We start from the raw sequence: 24031 nt of genomic DNA, 5'->3' as shown, positions 1-24031 counted from the left end.
ACCTGGTGTGTCTGGTGAGTAGCTGTGTCTTTGCTGTGTAACATGGAGAGGCAGAGGGTGTCTGGCACTGTCTGTGGGCTCACTGGGCTGGTTCTCTGTCATGTAAGTCAGTCATGTGAGTCAGAGGCTCCACCCAGCGTTATAGCTCCAGACACACTTTGAGTGACAGATGTAGCCAAATATATAAGAGATTGATAATGTCCAGCATTGAATGTATATTATACAATCCATCAACTTTTTTAATTCGCTCTAACTGTACCTACACCATTTAATATCACAGTCTCTTTTGAAGTGGGGAGCCTCCTATAGGTTGATTGTATGAATATTTGTATTTGTACAATCAACCTATAGGAGGCACCCCACTTCAAACGAGATGCTGGACATTATCAATTGTGTTTATAATTATGAATTTATGTATATGGTTATTAAATATTTGACAGATCAACCCTGTGCGCTCTCTTTAATTCGTTTTTTTTTTTTCTGGTTAAATGCTTACTAAAGTGACTTAAACGCCCTTATCAGAGACTCATCTACCATATCAGCCAAGAAGCAAAAACAAGAAAAGTCCCAAGGTGCGACCAGAATCCTTTGCAGCCTCCTCACAGATAAGGGCCACAGAATATCCTTGAATAATCGTATCTAGAAAAGCAAACAGTGGAGAGTGGCACTGGATTCAGTTTTCACGCTTTAATATCTTCTGAGACATCTGCGGATTCCACCAGGGGCAATCTTGCTCCAACGCCGTGGGGTGTGATATGGCGGTCCGACAATAGGGATACCGATGGTCAGTATACGACATCGGAATCCCGACTGCCGGTGCTCCAACAGCGGGGCGAGCGCAAGGTAGCCCCTTGTGTGCTCGGTGGCTCGCTTCACTCTCCACAGGTTCTAGTCTCCTCTATGGGGTTCGTGGACCCCCACAAGGGAGAATAGCCCCTGCCATTCGGGATCCCGACTGTTGGGCAGTCATCCGGCACCCAACGTGGTGATCGTCACATAAAATACAGAATAATTAAACGTGTCTATTGCGTCTGCTAAAATCACATGAATAATAGGAAGGCAACCAATCTAGAAAGGTGTGCGTACTCTACTCACAAAGAGGTGGTGATAACATGTACATAAAGGTATCTCTTCCAAGTGTTAATGGTCACCACGTGTTTGAGACAATAAGATGTACCATTAATCAGTCTCCACTGGTGACATCAATGCATACCGTCCTCACACAGCGAGAAACCGCGGCATTAGGCTATCAAGGCTTTGTGGCTTATGCTGATTTATTGGGGTACCACATCTAGATATAACGCTAGGGACCCCCAATACACAGAGAACCCTTGATGACTGCTTGGGCACATATTGAGTCAACAGGTAAAAATTGCCGACAGGTGAAAGGTCGACAGTGCTTAAGGTTGAAAGATTTGTGTGGCAACTGTGTTCATTTAATGCAAAATCCTCTGAGATAAATAACACATCTCATTGTTGCCATTCCGGCAATGAGCGGGTAGGTACCAGTGGCGCCAACTATATACCTGGGACATGCCAATAATTATGGCGTGGTGACTCATTATGGAGAGTGTCTACGGATTAATTACATAAGTGGAATTCCTCGTATAAGAATAGCCTCCGATCAGTCGCATTACAGCACCACTAGCAGAATTGCTGCGACAGGCCCCCGGGATTAATGAGCATTGGGAAATTACATTGCCAATCACGTGTTATTGTAAAATCAATGACTGATTGAACACATATGGACCACCCTGATAACTAATAGCCGACAATGTCAGAGATCTCCCACAGAAGAGATAATTCACTGGGACGTATGACGGAGAACACGGGCAGACCTACAGTATATATTATACAGCTGCTGTTCCCGCAGGAAATTAAATGCTGACACTTTTATAACGGCAATCATTAACCAGCGGTGTACCGGCAGTAAGCACTTTGCGCGCCCCCGGTCAGTTGGGTCCCGCTGACAGTTTCACAACATAAAACTGCAAATAATACGATTCCAAAGCAGAGCAACCTTACATATGCGCGCACCTTCCACATCTTTCGATGGTGGGCGACCATCAAAAGATGTGGGTGGATCCCCCTGACCTGCTAATGGCTGTTACTGTGCAACATCCATTCGTATGACCTGTGTGCGAATCACGCTTGTGAGTGGGTGGCGGCAGCTAACCATTCGCAAGGCGGGGTTTGGTAGATTCGCAGCCTTGCAAATCCACCAGAATAACCCCCAAAATCTGATTGGTTGATATTAGCAACATTGTCTCTTTTCATTTTTCAGCAAATTGACCCTTCTGATTTATCTGCCCGCTTCAGTGGGTATCAGACACTCTTATGGGCACTCTAGTTGACACCGAAATGTCAACAAGCACAAAGTCAACACTGGAAAATAGTCGACATGAGAAAAAGCGACGTGTTTTTCACTTTTTTGGGGTGTCATGTCTCATCATCTGAGTACGTATACCTCCAATTACTGTACTGCATACCCATGCATGGCATGGTCTGAACTCCATGGTTCCGGTCAGACACCTGGCTGCGCTTGGCACACTGTACCGTTCCCAATCTTGGCACACTGTACCGTTCCATGTGGATGTTACAGTATGAAAATATCCAAGAAAAAAATATCATGAAAAACTCATGACTGTTCATCATACAGATGAGGGAGGCTTTATTTTACATTCTGCATTACCTTGTAGTGTTTCTAATTGTAGAGCAAAGCGAGCTAAGTGCTGCAACAAAGTCTGCTCCATCCTATAGTCCTAGGAAGATAATTGCTCACTTACCATTGTTGCCCAGATAATCCTGTAACTGCGCTGCGCACGGACGCTGTGAGCTGGATCTTCCCAGTGGTAACAAGAGGATGTGCCCGGCCGCCCGGGGGGCATTTATCAGGTAGCATGAAGCGGAGGAGTCAGCAAATACCTGGTGGAACGTGAGTTAAAGATTAAGGGGAGATAATATGTAACCGCCGGGATTCCCTGAACTTGCTCACGCAGCAGCAACAAGACTTATGTAATGTACGTTCCGGGATTCTAGGAAATATACATCACAGCACGAAACCATAATAATCACCTGATTTGTACACATGTATACTCAGTGCCCCCCCCACACACACACAGAACCTTAAATAATAATAAATATACTATATATATCTTCTGAAATATATATGTGTTCTATATATATCTACTGTATATATATTTATAGAGAGAGAGAGAGAGAGAGAACACATATTTCAGAACTCCGCTACAAAAGCGATATCGGTGGTTTTCAGTTAACTGATTTAAACTAGCAGGGGAGGAGAGGTGCCCCCTTGGAGCAGGAGCCCGGCGGCAGATGACTCCATTGCCTCCCAGAGTTCTGCCTCTGTGTATACTGTATCTGTGCACGCAAACACAGGAGTACATACACATCTTGTATATGGCCGACAGCAGCATCCGGGGGGTCAGGACACCGTCCCCTTTCAGATTCGTATGATAACCCTTTGCCCGTACCTGCAGCCTAACCCCCCCCCACCCCCGCAGCCTAACCCTCCCCTTAGTGCTTAACTCTATTGACCTGACCCCAGAGCATAACCCTACCTTCTTAGTGCCTAACCCTACCCCCCCTAGAGCGTACCCTCCGCCGTAGTGCCTAACCCAAACTGCCCCACCCCACAGCCTAGCCATACCTTCTTACCCCCTGCAGCCTAACCCTCCCCTTTGTGCTTAACCCTATCAACCCCACCCCAGAGCCTAACCCTACCTTCTTAGTGCCTAACCCTACCCCCCTAGAGCGTACCCTCCGCCGCAGTACCCAACCTTAACTGCCACAACCCACAGCCTATCCCTGACCCCCCTGCAGCCTAACCATTTGCCTTAGTGCCTAACCCAAACTGCCCCACCCCACAGCCTAAACCCTAGCCATACCTTCTTACCCCCCTGCAGCATAACCCTTACCCTCCCCCACCCGTCAGCCTAACCCTCACATGCTACAGGATGCTGCCAGTCGGTATTCAGCGCTGCCATAGTGCGCAATGTCCTGCCCCCATCCACTGACCAATGTCCTGCCCCCGTCCCCTGACCAGTGTCGGGATTGTGGTATCCCCACCAGATCCCCCTGCATGGAGCAGTTGTCTGTGTTGCATTGTTACTGCATCAGCCTCTATATGCAGGAAAACATGCCATGCGGGGCGACTGTGTGTACGTACCCTCCCAGAACATTGGGGAGACCCCAGTATCCTGCAATCAGTGCCCCGCGGGCACCTCCACCCACTTTCCGAGTGGGCAGTCTGGTCGCAATTCCCCCTCTATCTGCGCAGCTTTGTAAGGCGGACAATTGCGGCTTTGTATAGCAGGAGACAGGGCCACAATGATGTGACGGTGGTGCCACCCCTCCTCCCCCCGCACCGCATTATTTGCCATGCTATGCCTACACATCTCCCGTCTGGCTGGGGCAGCCAGGATGTTGGCTATATCACATTTCATTGAGTCGCCCCCATAGACCGGTCTTGTTATGGAAATCTGGGAACCGTGAGGACTGGACACAAGGACTATCAGCCCTTTTGCAGATGGAGAGACATAATTATAAATTCTGTCCTCTACTACGTACTATACAAATGAGATATTATAATAATAATAATAATAATAATCAGGCTTCTCTTCTGCACTTTGTGTGGGACATTCTGGTAATGCTGATCTACCATGCAGGAAACAGCGGCTGTACATAGGCGCTCACTGCGCAGGCACCTGATCTGACCGAGGACAGATGGAATTATTCCCACGGCTTGATCCGGACGGAGATTCCAATGTGCCGGCTGGCTCCAGCGGATTTTAAATCTGCATATCAGCGACATACGGTAATAGCGAGCGCTGAACGTACATCTGGTGTAGACACTATAATACTGTTGTTAGGCTAACGCGAGTCTGATAGGAAAGTGTGTTTCTCAATCAGCTTAAACCTGTTGATGCCTTTTTCAATTTGGCAGTGTAAAGATTTGCTTTGGGAATGAGAAGAACTCTGTAATCCGGGACAGCGGCGTCTCTGCCGTCTGCTGCTGCCCCTGGAATAGCTGACCATGGATCTAACTGGGGTATTCAATTCCACCTGGTGTTCCGCAGGAAGAAGTAGCTAAAACACCCGTCACCAAATGCCTCTCCCTGATTGTTCCGGAAACACTGTGTAGCCATTGCGCCAAATTGCACGGTTACAAGAATAACGTTAGTACATCCATAGAGAATCTTTACTGCTGACACCGATGATTTCATCAACAGCGATGATTCGGGACGCACCCCAGAGTATACGGATCAGGAAGCCTGCTCACTTTTTTGTGTTGTTGTTCCAAAATGTCTTTTATTCTATGAACTTACGGATAGCGTGAAAAAAAATTGCATATACCTGTAGATCTAATTGCAATCCCCTCACAATTTGACTGCCAGGAAGTTGGTGTTTGTGGGAGGTATCCAGACATTTTCTGGGACTGTGACACCAGCTCCGCCCCAATCAGCCGGATTCTGTCACACAGTTGTGGACGGGTCAGAGTTACGCACAGACTGCAAACAATGGGAATTTCATTAGATGGTTAGTGATTTGCAGATGACGGTCACGGCTGAATTAGACCCTTTTTACTGGCTCTTTATAAATAAGTATTAACAAATGAATGTGATAATTACACCCCCTTAACATTAAAAACATTTCCTAAGACGAAGGATCGGATCTTCCCCAGCGCCATCAGCTGACTGCGTGACCCATGGAGATCCGACTACACGCAGCAAATCTGTAGCGGGACACATCCGTAGCAACTAATCCGCTTCAGTCATTTATCTAACACAACCTTTAAAACAAACGTTAGAAGCTCAGTGGTTGCCACAGGCAACTCCTCCACTTTATCTCTCACCAAGATTTGACGCCTCTCCCCCTGTGTCACCTCAGTGATAAGAGACAGAGATGTGAGGCATTTGTCTCCTGTCCGGAGATGGTAAAGCTGTTATCTGCTGCGCATGGTGTAACTGACAGGATAAATCGGGTGGATCTCAGCCTAATATCTATGTCATTAATTAGATTTTTTTGTACAGTGTTATTTAATGGTTGTCAGACTCCCGCAGCTCCAGAGTCTGACATTTCTGTTCTGCAGCGACTTCATAGGCATAAAGCATAGAGAGAATTGTGGCGATCCATGACAGGTGCGTGCCTTGCACTGATTACATAGGGCCTAATTCAGAGTGCCATCTAACGAGCGGTTAAGCGCCGCCGTCACCATGTTAAACCCCTGCCCCCCTGCTGCCAGCATCCCCTCGGTAACATGTGAACGGATGTCTGGGAACACACCCCCTCACATGAGGCTGACGTGGACAGAAATCGATACTAACCCTTTGCAGTCCAATTTTTTTTTTTTTGCAAGTCAAACGGTCAGGTTTAAATGTTTCAATTAATTGTATTTTTTTAATTATTATTCAAAAATGGAACGTTGAACGATGTTAATGTTTTTTTCATTGTAAAGTGGGTCACCACTGGATCTGCTACTAGCGCTAGGGCTGTTGAGCCTGACCAGACGTTGGACCTGAAAGGGTTAATGAGGGAGGTCCCAGTTGAAGATTTATTTTTGTCGGACTCTCTTTGTGGTAAAGTCCTAATCAATCGCATCCTCCAACTCGAGTCACAAAGGCTGAAATCAAGGATAAGTCATTTCCCCGATAGTGGGACGCTCTGCCATTCCTGTGGGGGTGAAACTGGAAGCGATGGATCATATCGGGGTGTGGGGCATTAACGAGAGTCGAAGCAAAGACTTCAGTAGCACCTATATGAGCACAGACAAGCCCATCTTCTCCAACCAGTCAACAGGTCGGACCCATCTGATTAGCAGTCAGTTCCGGAACTGTTCTGGGTTCTGGAGACATGTTCTGTGGAGGAGGGCCCCCTGGCAAGCAGCCACTGAATCCACTACGGTGCCCAGTATACCAGTACCAAAGTGACTTCGTTGTACAACTGGCCACCATTACACAGCACCAATGTCATTATAGCAGTGTCCATTTTCCCAACTTTAAGGTACCCCTACTTGTGTGCCACACATCCTCCATTAGTAGTATTTGCGGGGGGTGGAGCATAAACTTGCACCCGCAGCCATGTTTCCATTTCCCCCCAGTCACATGACCTTATCGGGAGGACATGTGATTACTAGATAACATTAGTTGTGATTAGGGGAGGTTCCAGAGGGGGCGCTGCAGCACAATTCAAAATTCAAATGGGGGAGCCACACCCACTGCCACCAATTGCCATTCCAACATGACTCACTGGCAGTGGGTGTGGATCGTTTGGTCTACAACAACTAGGTCGACAAGCATTGGGTTGACACCAGTGGGTCGACATGCAGCAATGTCGACATGGGTTAATGTTGACATGGGTTAAGGTCGACATGGCTCAAGGTCGACATGGAACTAGGCTGACATGGGTCTAGGTCAACATGGGCTAGGTCAACATGACATTAGGTCGACATGGGCTAGGTCGACAGTCAAAAGGTGGACATGAGGTTTTTCACTGGTTTTTGAACCGAATGTCGACACGGACACAATTTGAAGTGCACCTCATCCCGCCTCTGAAGTTGCCGCTGGTGGCGACTGACGGATGAGCTGCTTTGTGTATCGGCACGTTGATAAGCTGTCATTGTTTGGCCAGTTGCATCTCACAGGCGCTTCGTGTGTTACCTCCAATCTGCAGGGGACTTACTGAGGATTTCATTCCCTCTCTTTTCATGTTTCTAGATTGATTTCATATCATCTGTCTCACTTTGTGCCAGTCTTCTGTATTGCACAGTTCAAAGTAATTGATGTCACTGAGTTTACAGGGATTGCAGAGATCCGGGCCAGGAGGTTCTGAGCGTTGGGGAAGCCGGGTCAGATGAAGTATGACAGGCAGAATACATGAGACGCAGCCGCCACCGCCAACGCAATATTGGAGACAATTTGTTACCTTCCCTCCTTTGTGTTCCAGCCAGAGGCAATCTATCTTGTTTAGCTGCTGTGCGAGGGTGCGGCAGCAAATAGACACCCCACTGAAGATGACAGGGCCGTCTGTATGTGGGAAGTCAGGGGCTCAGAAAGAAGGTCTCTAGTGCGTGATTAACAATTAATTCATGGGGGACATGTACTAAGCGTTGGAGGGATACAGAGTGTAGAGTACCAGCCTATAAGCTCCTTACTGTCATGCACCAGGCTGTGTTTAAAAAATGACAGTGGGAACAGGTTGGATGGTACTTTATCTCTGTCTACTTATCTCTCTCTGAGGCTTAGTACATAGACGACAGACCCCATATTCTCTCATTATATATAAACTGATCAATTACATTTAATTTGTCTCTTTTCCTTAACTTTAAAAATAAACATAAAATATTCCAGTTTATATAATAAATAAAGAGAATCTGGTGCGATGCTGTAGCACATACAGTACTGTAGCCGTCATCTGTCATGTGCAATGAGCACGTCCAAATAAAGAATAATATAGGAATATTACAAATGGTGACAATGGGCCTGATTCAGACGTGGACAAAACATTGATGTACGCATAGATCAATTTTTTCTTTTTGCATAATGCATTAAGTTGCAGAATGTATGTTTATTTATTTACAGATTCTTATATAGCGCAGAGGATTCTGTTAGTGTCTTATATAGCGCAGCAGATTCTGTTATGTCCTTCTGAGGAAGCCGCTGAGACCAAAGGCGGGGAAACGCGTAAAGGAGCTATTCACCGGTACCGGTACCCCTTACTGCCACAATCAAGCCTCTGAGTGACTGCCCTAAACCCCGGGAGTGTGGACGAGTCCGCCTGGCTGCACTGCATTTGCAGGGAATCTGCAGCTGAAAAATCCGGAACCTGGCAAGTTACCAAGCTTTTTAAAGCATTAACATTACTAACTGGCTATTACATGCAAATATCCATTCACTCACAGGAGCTGTGAGAGAGCTGCCCAGTGTGAATTGGACTAATCGGCCAAACTACAGGCTAACATCATAATTACTAACCTTACTAACTGGTTACTGCATGCAAAGTATTCTTTAACAAACAGGAGCTGTGAGAGAGCTACCTATTGTTTAAATTGGACTGATTGGCCACTCACAGGCTAACATTAAAACTGCCAGTATTCTACTATAAGTTGGGCTAAATAATATATTCAGCACCCCTAAAGGAATTACTCCTTAATTAATTCACCCACATTTCCCCTTTTTAGCAATTGTTTTAAATTTATATGATTGTATATTGTGTACCACCGGCCGGTGACTAATTGTTATATTTCAAAAGATATAAAGTCTTTTAAATAAATTTTGTTATATTTACAAAGAAAATTTGAGTCAGCGCTATCACTAATTTCTTTCCCAGATTCTGTTAGTGTCTTATATAGCGCAGCAGATTCCGTTACAGTGTCTTATATAGCGCAGCAGATTCCGTTAAAGTGTCTTATATAGCGCAGCAGATTCCGTTACAGTGTCTTATATAGCACAGCAGATTCTGTTACAGCGTCTTATATAGCGCAGCAGATTCCGTTACAGTGTCTTATATAGCGCAGCAGATTCCGTTACAGCGTCTTATATAACGCAGCAGATTCCGTTAGTGTCTTATATAGCGCAGCAGATTCCGTTACAGAGTCTTATATAGCGCAGCAGATTCCGTTACAGTGTCTTATATAGCGCAGCAGATTCCTTAACAGTGTCTTATATAGCGCAGCAGATTCCATTACAGTGTCTGATATAGCGCAGCAGATTACGTTACAGTGTCTTATATAGCGCAGCAGATTCCGTTACAGTGTCTTATATAGCGCAGCAGATTCCGTTACAGTGTCTTATATAGCTCAGCAGCAGATTCTGTTAGTGTCTTATATAGCGCAGCAGATTCTGTTACAGTGTCTTATATAGCGCAGCGGATTCCGTTACAGTGTCTTATATAGCGCAGCAGATACCGTTACAGCGTCTTATATAGCTTAGCAGATTCCGTTACATTGTCTTATATAGCTTAGCAGATTCCGATACAGTGTCTTATATAGCGCAGCAGATTCCGTTACGGTGTCTTATATAGCGCAGCAGATTCCGTTACAGTGTCTTATATAGCGCAGCAGATTCCGTTACAGCGTCTTATATAGCGCAGCAGGTTCTGTTACAGTGTCTTATATAGCGCAGCAGATACCGTTACAGCGTCTTATATAGCATAGCAGATTCCATTCAGTGTCTTATATAGCGCAGCAGATTCCATTACAGTGTCTTATATAGCGCAGCAGATTCCGTTACAGTGTCTTATATAGCGCAGCAGATACCGTTACAGCCAGGGCTATTTTTGTGCAGGCTCCAGCAGGAACTGAGGCCCTTATTCTAGTTCACTGTTTCTGACAAAATATTCCTCAGATGGACAAAACCGTGTGCACTGCAGGTGAGGCAGGTGTAAAACCCCACCCAAATCTAATTATCTCTGCACAAGTAACACCTGCCTAACCTGCAATGCACATGGTTTTGTCCATCTAAGAAATATTTTGTCAGAAACAGTGAACTAGAATAAGGGCCACAGTTCCTGCTGGAGCCTGCACAAAAATAGGCCTGGTTACAGCGTCTTATATAGCGCAGCAGATTCCGTTACAGCGTCTTATACAGCGCAGCAGATTCCGTTACAGTGTGTTATATAGCGCATCAGATTCCGTTACAGTGTCTTATATAGCGCAGCAGATTCCGTTACAGTGTCTTATATAGCGCAGCATATTCCGTTACAGTATCTTATATAGTGCAGCAGATTCCATTACAGGTTCTTATATAGCGCAGCAGATTCCGTTACAGCGTCTTATATAGCGCAGCAGATTCCGTTACAGCGTCTTATATAACGCAGAAGATTCCGTTACAGCGTCTTATATAGCGCAGCAGATTCGGTTAGTTTCTAATATAGCGCAGCAGATTCCGTTAGTTTCTAATATAGCGCAGCAGATTCCGTTGCACTTTACAATTGGAAACAGTGATAAGACAAACAGGGTAGATACAAACCGACATGGAGGTAGGAGGGCCCTGCTCGCAAGCTTACAATCTATAGGGATAATAGGAGGGATACATAAGGATAGGATTCCATAGCATGGCAGTCCCACCAGATTACAGGACAGTCCTGATGGGATGCAATTAGATCTGAATGCTACTGGAGGTTGTGTGGGGTTCCTGAATTTGATAGGCTTGCCTGAAGAGGTGAGTTTTCAGGGAACGCTTGAAAGTTTGGAGGCTAGAGGAGAGTCTTATTGTGCGTGGATTGGCATTCCATAAGGTGGGTGCTGCCTGACAAAAATGCTGCAAGTGGAAGTGGAAGCGAGTAATGAGTGTGGATGAGAGACGCAGATCTTGTGCAGAGCAGATCGGTCGGACAGCGGATATGCCACAATGGCCTCGCAACAGCGGTCCCAGTTTGTCAATTCCCCTTACAGCGAACGTTCCAAGGATCAGCTTCCCCAGCTCCGATAGAGCAGAAATCTGCTGATGGCGCCTAATGATGCTTAAAAAGCATTTTCGGCTGACGGTGGCCATCGGTTCTGGGAATAATGAATAGCTTCCAAAGATCGTTGTGTTTCAGTGAATGATTATCACAGCTGAGAGCAGGGTTCCGGTAAACCATTAATCCAATTCCTCATCAACGGAAGAGCGTCATCCAGCTTTATATATGTAATAAGGTTATTAGCAGATTAATTACCGACCCAGGTACAAAAGTGACAACGCAGCTGCCAACTCCCAGCCGGCGTCGGCGGCCAGAACATAAAACTGTTAGGAGACTAATATCTTATTCAACCTTAAACACAAGAGGAGAGATTTAATAGGATGAGAGATTCGGAAAGTGAGAGATTTGGGAAGAAATCTCCAGTTTTTTTAAAGTGGCAATCATTTACACTGCAAAACCAGTGTGGTTTTGCAGTGTAAATGATTGCCGCTTTAAAAAAACTGGAGATTTCTTACCAAATCTCTCACTTTCTGAATCTCTCATCCTATTAAATCTCACCCAAGATTTATAGTTATCGAGTAAGAAAAATAAAGACCACAGGAGAAGCTTCGGAATGGCCCGTGGACTGGGCCTGGTACAAAGAACCAGGACCTGTTCTCACTGAGGCCCAGAAATGCAGAGTGAGGGATAACATGCCCCTGCAATGTACAAAAAAAATAAAAATACTGGGTGTGTCCTTTGGGGAAGGGGTGTGGCCCTGCAATATCCTGACCTGAATTGTCCTGACTCCAATAATTAATCTTAAATAGGTCTATGGATACAATTACCATAGACTGGGATCATGGCGCAAGGTTCCTCCATAGGTTGGCGCCAAGCAGGGGGTGAGCTCCAGCCGTGGATGCTTATCATTTTCCTTGGGTGCTCTGGTCTGGGAGCACCCACGGAATCAGTGCCAATGACCCCAGGTCCATGCAGTATGCCCCATGGAGGTTTAGCAGTGCCCCCCATACCAAGGCTGGCCCAATGAATCTTCAGTCCTGTCCAAGGACACCGAACAGGGGCATTTTATCAGAGGAGGGTGTCCTCCCTCTCCCATACCCTCCAACTGTACCGATTTAGCCGGTACAGTACTGTTTTTTAACGGTCTGTACCGCATACCCTCCAACTGTACCGATTTAGCCGGTACAGTACCGTTTTTTAACGGTCTGTACCGGCTAAATCAAAGAGTACCGAATGTACCGGTTTTTTTTTTATAACTGGCTCCTCCTCTGGCTTCCGACAAACTGGCAGGCATATGTTTGTAGTTTTATTCTTTCACAGCCGGCTGCTCTTCGGGGAGGGGGAGTGGCCGACCAAACTACAACTCCCAGAGGGCTTAGGGTGCCATGTCACACACCCTATCACGGCGCGAGACACTTTGCGCCTGCCCTGCCGAGTGCCGACTCTGCTGCTTTCCCCGCCACTGCTGCTACTGGCTGCGCTGAGCCTGTCACATTCACAGTATATGACAGGATAGTGCAGCGCAGGAGACAGTTGGAAGTGCGGCTCACCCTCCTCCTATGTGCCGTGTGTCCAGTAAGCAGCAGCATTTCTCTCCCTCTACCACCTCTCTCCCCTGTTAATGGCGATTAAATATGACCAAAGAAACAATAAGTGAAAAGCGCAGGTTACGTATTATGTCCGTAACCAGCGTACCCTTTATACCTAGCTACGTGCGGACAAAGCGTAGCGTACCTTTGTTGTGTATTGTACACCAAGGAACCAGTACTATATTAAGAGATCCTTTCGCAGTACTCTGACTCTAATCTGCGAATATACCTTTAAGAACAGTGTCCGTAATATACCTTATCGCTATGCGAATAAACAGACACAACCACAGTATAGAAGTAAGGAGATAGGAACTCCGTAAAAAGATGTATTTAAGTCCCTAACGGACAACAGGGGGTTACAGGAATAGAAAATACAGGTATAACAAGTGATACAAAAGTCTAACAATGAGTATAATAAACAGGCTCTACTAGGGGAAGAAAATACAGATACAGGATACAATCAGCCAACAATACAATGAAAATAAGTACCGTGAATGCAACCGTTTACCGTCCCATCAAATATGCGCAGCGCAGTCCGGTCGGAGCTCGCTATCGTTCAGGATTGAACTATAGCCCGGTCGAAGGTCAGGGAAAGGAAGATGTGCCGAAGTGACCAAGGCCGCCCTGGGTCACCTATCTTATAGGGTCAGAAGGGGGAGGTCAAAGGCCATTCCTATTGGTCGGGGGTCGTATGTCAGGTTCTCTGTGATTGGGGGTAAAATGATGCACCTGGTTTGAATAGGTGCAGGGGAGTGAACTTTTGGAGTTCTTTGTTTGTTGGTTTCGTCGTCAGGGGTTGTAAATAGCAGTAGAAACCGGTTACATCTGGATTCCTTTGTTATACCTTTTTCAACAGAAACTGTCCTGGGAATATGGATTATGTCCATAACTATCGGGCCGTGTGTATTGCGAAATATTCGCAATGACCGGAATACTGCGCATAAGAAACGGAACGGAACGGTACTAAACACTATACAGACAGATGTATGCAATGCTAACTAAGCTATGTGTGGCGTTCTAAACCTTTAACTATATTTTATTTAGTGTCAGTATGTTCTTATGAATTTATGTGTAATAGTATGGCTACTCTTCTGGTCCACTTTGTCACACAGACTCGGGTATGGAAACTTTATTTGCGCAACTCTGCGAACCTAAATGGCGGCCATACTATCGTAAAATGGCGTGTATGCAACTCGACTTTAACAGTCCACCCTTTAACAGTAAATATAAAACTGTTACAATACAAAACATTTTAAACAACAATACAGAAATTCATAATCCTAACAGAGAAATTAGGATCCGTGAATTGAACATATAAGGGGAGTAAACCATCTGCTCTTTGGCCGATCCAGGATCATGGATAAACGATGGGCCGCATTTATCGAACAATCTACTCAGGGTGACGAAGTATAATGTACAATTTTTGGGATAAAAATAAAAACAAGGGAGGTTACAACATATACACGTTCACAAATATGGTTTCTTTAAAGGGAGGTGGTTTCGATTCTAGGGTCATATACCAAACCCTGGTCTTCCTCTGCATCTCTCGTTCTTACACTCATGATTTCGGTACGTTTTGTCTTTCCCCGGGTCACCACTTTTAAACATTTGAACAGTAGCACATAGACTATGATGGCACCACCGATACAGAGAAGGAGTTTTCCTATGTTAGCTATGATTCCTTGCGCCCATTCTCCTAAACCGGAGAACCAGTGCATTGGATTCAACCAGGAGGTCCATTCGCTGACTTTGTTACCTATTTCTGCCAAGCTGATATTGTGTTCCCTTCTAAATTCCCATTTAAGCTGAAGAATCTCATCCATCCGATGATCGATGATTTCTTCTGGGTCTTCAGTATTGTTGGTGATGTATGTACAACATTTCACCCCAAACTGTGTAGAGAGGGTGACACAATATCCTCCTGTCATAGCTGTCAGATAGTTCAACACCATCCGATGTTGGACTAGCTCTCTTTTATACGCTTGTAACTCTTTCCCAGTGTATCTAAAGGTGTCATCATAAATCTCAGTGATGTTATCTACCAAGCTGGCTAATGCTTGAATATACTTAAAATTTATGACTCCTCTGGCGGTATGGGTGATATCTAATGCAATGAGGAGTTGGATACCGAACGACTCGTGTATCATTTCCGAAGCTAGGGGTTCTTTCTTGATTGTTAAATCCCTTTTATGGATTTGATCATAATGGGTATGAGTGTAAGGAGGAGGTATACCTCTGTGTATGCTTACCATCTCCTCATGTGTGAGGGTCATCACTTCAGGTAACACTCTACCTAAATAACAAATTCCAACGTAGTTCATGGAGAGCCATTTGTACGCCCTTCTACCACAAATATAATAAACGTCGTCAGGGAGGAAATAAGGGACAGAGTATTTCATGATTTTATCACACATTACACACATTTTATCACACATGTCCCCTGCTCCCTGACTTGTTCCTCACAGGTTTCTGGCTGTAGGGTCATATTACAGTAGCCGGCTGATACTCTGCCGGCCATCATTTTACTTTTCTTCACCGTGTAGACATATTTATAGTGTCTCCCACTGGTTCGGATCTTTAACAATAATTCCTTATCAATGGGCTCTCCATCTGGACGCTGGGAGTAAGTTATTGTCTGGTTGTGCCATGTCACTTCCCAAGTACCAATCGTTCTGGAACTCGAGAAGTTCATACATACCAGGGACTTGTCCACTTGGTATGGGTGTAATCTAAGACTAGGGGACCTGGTATACAGGTATCTCTTATCCAGTGGTCTCCCTTTATTTAATACGCTTATCTCTGAAATATTAAGCGGGTATGGGACTAGGCCTACACTACTCCTTTTATGTAGCACTTGTGAACACACCCAGCATTCTGTTTGGTTTAAGACCTTACCCACTAGTGAGTGGTAATCACTCAAGGGATGTCGGCCTGTAGTTGCCTTACTTGTCGACTGACATCGCTGGATGCATTCTTCTTCCATTTTCGGTTGACAATATCTACAGACACAGTACTCACCAGACAATAACACATCACATAGCCCTTGAACTACGTTTTCCTCATACCTTTTACCTTCTCCTGTTATGGGTAAAGTATCAAGCTGATTTAGGGATTCTACTTCACCCATATCTGGGTCCATTATTACACTGTCAGAACTCCGCTCCGATCGCTCTAGAATGTGGCAGCCACCGAGTAGCCTTGGATAAGGAAGAGGAAACAGGAAGAAAACAAGGAAATAGATATATAACTGTGAACCTGTTGCTTGGAGTCCTTCCATCATCTCTACCCAGGGGACTTGTATTTGCTCTGCTCTTGGACCTTTGCTCGCTCAGGTTGCTTGACCTTGGCTGCCTTTCAGTTTTCCCGGAACAATGCTTCTAGCGACACTTCTTCTCTTTCGCTCTCTGCACACTGGAACTCTGGGTTACTGGCTTTCTTGCAGTGGGACGAATGTATCCAAGTCTCTCTCTCTGCGACTTTAATTGATGTAGTGCTGGTCAACAAAACTTGGTACGGTCCTTCCCAACGGTCTATCAAACAACCTGAGCGTAAAAAAATTCGGATCATAACAAAGTCTCCTGGTTTAAGATTATGACAATTTTCGATAGGCATATCAGGTGTTAATATATTCAGCTCCTTTTGTTGTTTCCATAGCTGTTTGTTTAGCTTTAGGATATACTGTACAGTTAGCTCATTGTTACACTTGAGATCATCCTGTGGGTCTATCATGACGTGTGGCTGCCGACCAAACAATATCTCGAAGGGGGACAAGTTGAGCGGAGCCCTGGGAGTGGTCCTAATGCTATACAGCACAATAGGCAGTGCCTCTGGCCATAACAACCCTGTTTCAGCCATGACTTTACCCAATTTGTTCTTAATAGTACCATTCATTCTCTCAACTTTGGCGCTCGCCTGGGGACGATATGGAGTATGAAGTTTACTATTAATCCCCAGGAGTTTACACATGATTTGGAAGACCTCTCCTGTGAAATGAGTGCCTCTGTCACTCTCAATGACCTTTGGGATACCATACCTACAGACAAACTCCTGACATATTTTCTTTGCTGTAAAGGTAGCAGTGTTGGAGGCAGCGGGGAAAGCCTCCACCCAGCTGGAAAACATGTCAACACATACTAATACATATTTCAAATTTCTACAGGGTGGTAACTGTATGAAGTCGATTTGTATTACCTGGAAAGGGCCTTCTGTAGGAGGGATGTGGGATGGCTCTGTTGGGATGGCTTTTCCAATGTTCTTCCTCAAACAGGTGAGGCATGACATTGCCACTCTACCTGCTTGAGAAGCGAACCCTGGTGCACACCAGTAGGCCTTTACCAGTTTGCACATACCTTCCTTCCCAAGATGTGTCAGCCCATGGGCCGCCTCGGCTAGACTAGGAAGGTATGCCCTGGGGGCCACTGGTTTCCCGTGTCCATCTCTCCAAAGTCCGGTGGACTCTTGGCCACATCCCTTCGACTTCCATACTGCTCTTTCCTGTGGGGAACACAAATTCTGCATGTCTATCAGTTTGGATGTGGATACCATGTTCAGTGTACAGAGGTTTGTAGGATGGGTGGAAATATTTACAGGGCATGCGGCCCTTTTCGCTGCCTCATCAGCGCGGCTGTTACCAAGGGACACCGGGTCCTTCTCTGATGTGTGAGCTTTGCACTTGATAACAGCCACTCTGTCTGGAAGCTGAATAGCTCCCAGAAGTCTTCTAATGTATGTCGCATGCGCCACTGGTGTGCCAGCAGCCGTCATGAAATTTCGGAGGCGCCATAGGGCTCCAAAATCATGTACTTCTCCGAAAGCGTATCTGGAGTCGGTATATATGTTAACTGATTTTCCTTTGGCCAGTTCACATGCTCTGGTCAGTGCCACCAGTTCTGCTACTTGTGCTGAGTGAGGTGGTCCCAAGGGTTCAGCTTCCACAATACCTTCTCCATCTACTACCGCGTAGCCTGTGCACAGCTCTCCCGTGTCCGTTTGTCTATGACAGCTACCATCAGTGAATAAGGTTATGTCTACCTCACTTAATGGGCTGTCGCTTATGTCAGGACGTGCTGTAAAGGTCTGATTCAGGTAGGTCATGCAATCATGCTTGTCCTCACCCTCACTAAACTCTGCTTTACCATATTCAGCAACATTCCCATCACCCTCCACCCTTTGTGCCTTGGAGGGCACATGAGGAAGGAATGTGGCTGGGTTTAGTGTGTTGCATCTTTTGATGGTAATATTTACTGGGGCCATCAGCGCCAGTTCCCACTTGGTGAACCGTGCTGAGGACACATGACGTGTTTGGGCAGAATTTAGGAGGGCAGAGACAGCATGGGGAGCATGAACAGTTAAATCGTGTCCCAACACCACATCCTCACTCTTGTTTACTAGTTGTGCTATTGCGGCCACACTTCGTAAGCAAGTTGGGAGTGAGCGTGCTACTGTGTCCAGCTGGCCACTGTAGTACGCTACTGGTCGGTTGGCATCACCATGTTTTTGTACAAGTACTCCTGCCGCACACCCAGCTGATTCAGTTCCGTATAGTTCAAAGGGTTTCCCATAATCTGGCATTCCCAGTGCTGGGGCCTTTGTTAGGCTCACCTTTAGTTCCTCGAAAGCCAGCTCAGATTCCTCAGTGTGAGAGACCCGGTCTGGCTTAGTTGAGGAAACCATCTCTTGTAGTGGTAATGCCAGAATAGAGAATCCTGGGATCCAATTGCGACAGTATCCACACATGCCTAGGAACGTACGGATCTGGTGCTGGGTCTGTGGCAGTGCCATGTTTCGAATCGCTTGGATTCGGTCGTCGGTGAGGTGTCTCAGCCCTTGGGTAAGGCAGTGGCCCAGATACTTAACCCTGGTCTGGCATAATTGTAGCTTATCCTTTGATACTTTATGTCCTGTCTCTGAGAGATGCATCAGCAGCTGTCTAGTGTCATCCACTGATGACTCCAGTGACTCAGAACACAACAATAAGTCATCGACATATTGTATAAGTATCGAACCACTCATGGGTTGAAAGGATTGCAAACAATCATGTAAGGCCTGGGAGAAGATGCTGGGGCTGTCTATGAATCCCTGGGGGAGTCGTGTCCAGGTATACTGTACTCCTCTGTAGGTAAAGGCGAACAGATACTGGCTGTCAGGGTGCAAAGGGACAGAGAAAAACGCAGAACACAAGTCAATGACTGTGAAATGAGTACAGTGAGGTGGTATTTGCATTAGGATGACAGCTGGGTTTGGCACTACGGGGAATTGGCTCTCAACTACTTTGTTTACCCCTCTTAAATCCTGCACTAGTCTGTAGCCCCTCCCCCCGCTCTTTTTCACAGGAAAGATGGGACTATTGGCCGTGCTGGAAGTTCTAACTAGGATTTCCTGTTGGAGCAATCGCTGGATCACAGGGTATACTCCTAGCTCAACTTCAGGTTTTAAAGGGTATTGCGGTATTTTTGGGGCTATCCTGCCTTCTTTTAAGCGGATCTCTACTGGAGCTACATTTGCCATCAGCCCAGCATCCTGTCCATCTTTAGTCCAAAGGGAACTCGGTATTTGTGCTGTAATTTCAGCTACCCTAGATGGATTTGACTCTATAACAGTGGAATACAACATTAGCCTCTGAGGACTATCCAGCATATCTTGCACTTCTTGTGTAAGATTTCTAGGAGTGTCCAGAAATACCCCATCAGGGGTGCAATAGATGACACATCCCATTTTACATAGTAAATCTCTTCCCAGGAGGTTAGTCGGGGCCGCTGCAGCCAACAGGAAAGAATGTTTGGTATGCAGAGGCCCGATTGTAACCTCCGCTGGTTTCGTCAGTGGGTAATGTTGTATTTTTCCTGTTACCCCAATTGCTGCTACTGATTGGTCGGTGAAACCCAAGTGAAGAGGTGTGTTGAGAACAGATCTGGCCGCCCCTGTATCAACCAAAAAGGTTTGCCTTACTCCAGCTATGTCAACCTTTACCTGAGGTTCCTCTCTAAGGTGTTGTGTTAATCTAACTGGCTGTAGGATACAGGTATGACCTGTTTCCTATTGTCTTACTTGGGTTGCCCTTAGTACCGTGTCAGCCATCAGATGGGGAGGAGGCATGTTGCGTGACCAGTCTGTCTCCTCCCATTGTCTAGGGGTTGGGTATCTCTGTGTCTCACCCTGGTGAGGCTCCCAGTCTCGCCTATGTGTTTTGTAACTCCTGGGGTTTCCTGACTTGCATTGATTTGCAATGTGTCCCTCTCTATTGCATCTGTAGCAAATTATTTGCTTTCTACCTGTGTCTCTGGTGTTCTGGTGATATGAGGTCTTGTTAGGGGCCTTACTGAAAGCTTGGATGCTAACCATCATTAATTTATCGGTTTGCAGCTCTCTGTGTTTCTTAATGTTACGGTCGTGGTCCATGGCAGATTCCCGTAGGGCATCTACTGTCATTCCACGCCAATTTGGGAAAGATGTTTGGCTCTCAGATTTTCTTTAAGCCCTTCCACCAGCACAGAGACAATCATCTCCCTCAGGTGGGGGTTGTCCTTAGGCTCGGAGACACCAGTGTATTTTGATACCGTCTTCAAGGCCCTGGTGAAATAATCACCAGCGGTTTCACCATCCTTTTGCTTGATGGTGAAAATCTTGCTATATTCCACTGCCGCAGGAAAATATACTCCCAATTGTAAGTTGATTAGGCGTATATTTTCCTGGTTGATCTCATCATTTATCTCCCTGTCCACTTTCAATCCACTGTCCTGAATGAATTTTGGGATGTCTATGTGGGTAGGGAGACAGGCCCTCAACATGATTCTCCAATCCTTGTTGGTGGGTTCATCAGAGTTTCCCAGATTCCTTTACAAATTTCTGGCTTAGGGCCAGATCTTTCCTAGGATCAGGGAAATCTGTAATGATGGATCGCAGCTCTAACCGTGTCCATGGGTTTAGCATGGTCATCTTTCTGGTAGGTATCACACCCTCTCTGTCTGCCTTACCATAGGGAACCTCCAGTGTGCGTACAGGGTATGTTTGTACCACATCCGCGTTACTGGGACCTGGTTGGGAGTTGTCTGTGTCTGTGCCGTGTGGTGCTATCTTACCTGAGTCCATGACTATGCTGTTGGCATCAGCCGTCTCCTCTCCCTGTGCAGGGGCCCCAGCAGCAGGTTTTGCTGGTTCAGCCTTTCCTTCAATCATGTTAATTGCATGGGAGACGGCCAGTGCCAACAGCTGCTCGTTTTCCTCTCGGGTTTCCTTATAAGGGGATAGGACAGGGTACAAGTTAGCAACGGTTACATTATTACTCATGTCTTGCTTATTAGTTGTTAACCCCTTCGGCACATATGGGGGTGGGGGAGCTGTTGCGGCTACGGTTGCATTTTTATTGTGGCTGATTGTATCTGGCACTGCCAGACATCTGCTTCCCCATTGTTCCTGTCCTTCCTTCTGCCACAATTTAAGAATTTCTATGTGCTTCACTCTCTTCTTACGACTGGAGAGTAGACATATTTCATCTTTTACTGCTGATAAGATTTCTGGATCAAAGCTACCAACACTGGGAAATTCTAACTTGCTGCCTTGTGTCATCTTTTTCCATTTCTTTTGGTAAACAACTGCTCGTTCACCATGCTTACAGCACATAATGAAGGCTGCCGACCCTTTAGGTCGACTAGCTTCCTCCCTAACTGACACGTTATCACTGCGTGACCCGTTATTACCCATAATTACAGGAATAAACGTTCACAGCTAGTAGACACCGGTGGGTTATTACTTCTTGAGAGCTCCCCAAACACTCACTTCTCAGCGACCTAGAACGTTCCCACAATCAAGTGAGGCGCGAAGGGTACGAGGCAATAATACTCAATCACCAAGTCTTTCAACTAGTAGCGAACTACTAGCCAACTTGCAAGGTGCGGACTAATTTTTCCAGGGCACAACAAACTTGTTTTCCTGTACCCCCAAAAACTGGTTTTTCTAAATCAGCCAATCGGATCACTGGGTTCCGATTTAGCTTCTTGTACCCTCCTAGTGGATCAAAATAGGTAGTTCCACGGGAGGGGCAGTTCCTATGGGCACGTCGTCACGTGCACCCTGTCCTACCTGGACTGTCCTACACTGGACTACACTGCGCTTGAGTCGTGCCGTCACACACCCGTTCGCCTCAGTTTTGTTTCACACTGGGCGCTAGTTACACCTTGGTCTTATGCTTAAATTTGAAATATTTCTGTACAGAAAAATCTTCCCAGGCTGGTAGCTTCTCACTAGGTACTTATGCAGGTATAAATCCCTTTTAAATAGCTATAGGAATCTATTAAAATAATGCTTGAGTTGCTTGTTTTTGGAAAATGAACAAAAAGAAAAAAAAACTTATTTTCTTTTATTAATCACCGCCCCATCCACAGTATATTACTATACTGTTTTAAATAAAGCTAGTGGTTTAATACTGTTCACCTTTTGAGTTCCTATGTGTGCTGCATGTGCAGTGCCAATGAACAGCCACGTGTGTACGTGCGTTGTTCACAGACCGCCGATGAATCGGCCACCCACGTGTTCTATAGTGTATTTGCAAGGTTGCGCTCGAGTTTCGCTATACGCAGTAATTGCGCCTAAATGTGGAATAAATCCCTTAACTTCGTCCGAAAGTTACGTATCAAGATGCAAAATAAATCCTGCACTTAATCCGTAAATCACGTACAAAGATGCGAAAATTTCCCGATATGGGCACGTGCGCGCGCACCTTGCGTAATACACAATAGACGCTTTACGTTACTGTAAAAGGCCCAGAACTTATCGCCACGTGGCGGAGTCTCTGGTCCTGCAGTAACTAACAATAAAAGTTATAGTTTTGCACAGAAGGGATCCTCTATGTACTATAATAAAACACAGGCCTTTGTCTCCACGTGTGCGAACTTTATCGCACGTGGCACATATACTGTAATAAACAAGCAACTCAAGACACTATACCCCGTTAAACTACTTGTGGCAGGCAGAGGTACAGTTTACTAAACACTTAGATATGCTTTAAAACACGTGGCTTAATGTTTCACTTATTGTACTTCGGGTTCAACGCTAGCACTTCTCGAACCCCGCACCGCCGCGGACCTGGCCTATCCAGCAATGGATAATAAATACTTCCACCCTTTTGCTGGTATAGGTCAAGCCGCGCGCCTGGTACTGAGCTCTAGAATGTGAAACGGACGGACGATGCCCCCAATTGTTAATGGCGATTAAATATGACCAAAGAAACAATAAGTGAAAAGCGCAGGTTACGTATTATGTCCGTAACCAGCGTACCCTTTATACCTAGCTACGTGCGGACAAAGCGTAGCGCAGCGTAGCGTACCTTTGTTGTGTATTGTACACCAAGGAACCAGTACTATATTAAGAGATCCTTTCGCAGTACTCTGACTCTAATCTGCGAATATACCTTTAAGGACAGTGTCCGTAATATACCTTATCGCTATGCGAATAAACAGACACAACCACAGTATAGAAGTAAGGAGATAGGAACTCCGTAAAAAGATGTATTTAAGTCCCTAACGGACAACAGGGGGTTACAGGAATAGAAAATACAGGTATAACAAGTGATACAAAAGTCTAACAATGAGTACTGTATAATAAACAGGCTCTACTAGGGGAAGAAAATACAGATACAGGATACAATCAGCCAACAATACAATGAAAATAAGTACCGTGAATGCAACCGTTTACCGTCCCATCAAATATGCGCAGCGCAGTCCGGTCGGAGCTCGCTATCGTTCAGGATTGAACTATAGCCCGGTCGAAGGTCAGGGAAAGGAAGATGTGCCGAAGTGACCAAGGCCGCCCTGGGTCACCTATCTTATAGGGTCAGAAGGGGGAGGTCAAAGGCCATTCCTATTGGTCGGGGGTCGTATGTCAGGTTCTCTGTGATTGGGGGTAAAATGATGCACCTGGTTTGAATAGGTGCAGGGGAGTGAACTTTTGGAGTTCTTTGTTTGTTGGTTTCGTCGTCAGGGGTTGTAAATAGCAGTAGAAACCGGTTACATCTGGATTCCTTTGTT

General features: G+C 45.8%; 1 protein-coding gene across 1 annotated transcript in view; it reads right to left on the bottom strand.

Annotated features, from left to right (window-relative positions):
- The window catches only part of LOC146062813 (L-gulonolactone oxidase-like), a 101570-nt gene extending 98648 nt beyond the window's left edge, over nucleotides 1-2922 (bottom strand). Inside the window, exon 1 of the mRNA XM_083174823.1 lies at nucleotides 2787-2922. Coding sequence (XP_083030949.1) covers nucleotides 2787-2888 — 102 coding nt within the window. The 5' untranslated portion in view covers nucleotides 2889-2922. The remainder of the gene's footprint in view (nucleotides 1-2786) is intronic.
- Nucleotides 2923-24031: the final 21109 nt, after the last annotated feature.

The sequence above is a fragment of the Crinia signifera genome, chromosome 3, assembly GCF_055691185.1.
Source record: "Crinia signifera chromosome 3, ASM5569118v1, whole genome shotgun sequence".
Taxonomy (NCBI): Eukaryota; Metazoa; Chordata; class Amphibia; order Anura; family Myobatrachidae; genus Crinia; species Crinia signifera.
The sequence above is the reverse complement of the archived record's forward strand: the minus strand, read 5'-3'. Positions and strand labels throughout refer to the sequence as shown.